A 2,500-nucleotide genomic window follows, 5' to 3' on the forward strand; every position below is an offset into this window, starting at 1 on the left:
CTCTATACAAGCGTCTTCGTAGTAATTGAAACACTATGATTATCTTTCTAAGAATTGTTTAAGAATAAACGATACGAAAGATATTTAAGGTGTGATTGTACAGTTGTCATTGTGCACGTAGTCATAACCATTCATATATACACGTGTTTACATAAGTGTGTGTGTTTGTGTGTATGTGTGTGTGTGAGTGTATTTATATGTGTGTAGCCATGTGTGTGTATATATTTGTTTCTGTGTGTGTGTGTAAAGTACATGTGCATATGTACGTACGTGTACATGTTTATATGTCTACCTATGTGAATGTGTATTAGAAGAACAGAGTCCCTTTCCGGCTTAGCAACCGCATTAGCCTCCACACCTTCCGGCCTTGTATTTGCAATATTCTTATCAGGAGAGATCCCAGTAATATATCTGGATTTCCTCCCCGATCAAAGTTAATGCTTACAACAATATCTCTTTCTTTACGAGTGAATATAGTATCAGAGTCGACAGTATCAGCTTGCCGCCAGAAGTTAGCAGATTACTCTTATCTTTGATTTCTATTTACACACACACACACACACACACACACACACACACACATATACATCATACAAATAAACATATATCATATATATAAACATATATATATAATATATTATATATATATATTATATATATAATATATATATATATATATATATATATATATATATGTATATAAATATATATTAATATATATATATATTATATATATAAATATATATATATATATATATATATATATATATATATATATATATATATATATATATATATATATATATATTTTTGTTGTGTGTGTGTGTGTGTGTGTGTGTGTGTGTGTGTGTGTGTGTGTGTGTGTAGTGTATATGTGATGGATGACTGCTTTATTGACATTTATACTAATAGCAGTTATGTTTCAGTGAATATATTAATGATAGTTATAGAGCCATTTTAGATCATTTGCTTTAACTCTTTTTCACTCTTGAATAATAACCAAGTCGATATCAACTAATAATAACAGGTCTCGGTGTAACTTAACTATATTCTGACTTATTAAACCGTTTTTTCTCATCTTCAGAGTATTCTCCTTTTTCTCCTTATAAAGTTGGGGTAAACAAAGATTGAAGTAAATATTCATCGTTTTAATAAACATGGAAACATACAACTCTTATACAACAATAAAGATTCGTCACAGGCTACAATATGCAGCAACAATAATATAAATGTTTATGTACAAAATTAAAGCTTGCGAGGACACATGGCACTGGGTGGGGGGCGGGGGGTCGGCGCCCCCTCTATCTGCTCATGATGTCTGCGATGGAGAAGCCGAGTCTCTTGGGCGCGGGCGCGACGGGCAGCTCCTCCTCCTCCTCCTCCGTCACCGTCTGCATCACGTCGTCCTCCACCCCCGCGTCATCATCGTCGCAGCGAAGCACGTCCACCACCTCGTCCTCCTGGGGGCGCCTGTGGCACGCGGGGGGGAGCGCGGGCGGCGAGGACGCGGGCGAGGAGGGAGCGGGCGCGGGCGCTACCACGGGGCCGTCGTGGGCGTGCTGGGCCTTGTGCACGGCGAGCGTGCGCGCCTGGCAGAAGCCCTTGGCGCACACGTCGCACTTGAAGGGCTTCTCCTTGCTGTGGATGTACTTGTGGTCGCGGAGGTGGTCCTGCCTCCTGAAGGCCTTGCCGCAGATGTCGCACGGGAAGGGGCGCTCGTCCGTGTGGGTTCGCTCGTGGATCAGCAAGTTGTAACTCTTGGTAAACTCCCGCTGACAATACTTGCAGATGTAGCGCTTCTTGGGGCGGCTCAGGCGGCCTCCGGGGGTCAGGAGCAGGCGGTTGAGGGCCAGGTCGCCGCTGGCGCCCAGGGCGGCCCACGGCAGCTGCCCCAGGGACCCGTAGCTCTGCAGCATCCCCATCAGTCTAGAGTCCAGACTGAGGGGAGCCTGTTTGTTGGCACTGGCGGAGGGCGTCTGAGGCAGGAACGGTAGCGACTGGAATAGGGGGAAGGTCGGTGGCACTCGAGATAACGGCGTGAAGGCGGATCCAAGGGCACCGGGGGAATACTTGGCACTGAAGGAGGAAGGGTCGGGCCGAGCCGCAATCACTGACGTACGCTCCATACTGCTGAGGTAGTCTGTCTGCCATCCCGGACGGCTCGGCCCGCTTTTATAAGAGACAATTCGCCGGGGGCACAGGAGGCCGACCATTGGCCGCCGATGCGCGGCGGGACGACGCTACTGGCCCAGGATGTCGGGGGGCGGAGCTACGTTGAGACGGCGATCGTGATTGGCGCAGAGGGGCTTGAGGGCGGAGATGAAGGAGCTTCGTGACTGGCAGCTGGGCGTGTAGAGGCTCTACTGACCCTGTCGAGGAAGTGCACGTGGATTATTATCTTTATGTCGCGACACGCATGGCAGAAATCCTTTTTTTCACCCTCCGATTTTTTTTTTATTTACTCTCTTCTTTTTCGTTTTTGCCTCAACGCCGACATGAT

The 2,500-nt window shown here is 46.3% G+C and overlaps 1 protein-coding gene across 1 annotated transcript; it reads right to left on the bottom strand.

Annotated features, from left to right (window-relative positions):
* Positions 1-1,133: 1,133 nt before the first annotated feature.
* On the bottom strand, positions 1,134-2,228 carry LOC119595145 (protein odd-skipped-related 1-like). Its single transcript, XM_037944317.1, has one exon. The coding sequence runs from the start codon at positions 2,211-2,213 to the stop codon at positions 1,302-1,304; it is 912 nt and encodes a 303-aa protein (XP_037800245.1). The 5' UTR covers positions 2,214-2,228; the 3' UTR covers positions 1,134-1,301.
* Positions 2,229-2,500: the final 272 nt, after the last annotated feature.

The sequence above is a fragment of the Penaeus monodon genome, chromosome 35 (genome assembly GCF_015228065.2).
Source record: "Penaeus monodon isolate SGIC_2016 chromosome 35, NSTDA_Pmon_1, whole genome shotgun sequence".
NCBI lineage: Eukaryota > Metazoa > Arthropoda > Malacostraca > Decapoda > Penaeidae > Penaeus > Penaeus monodon.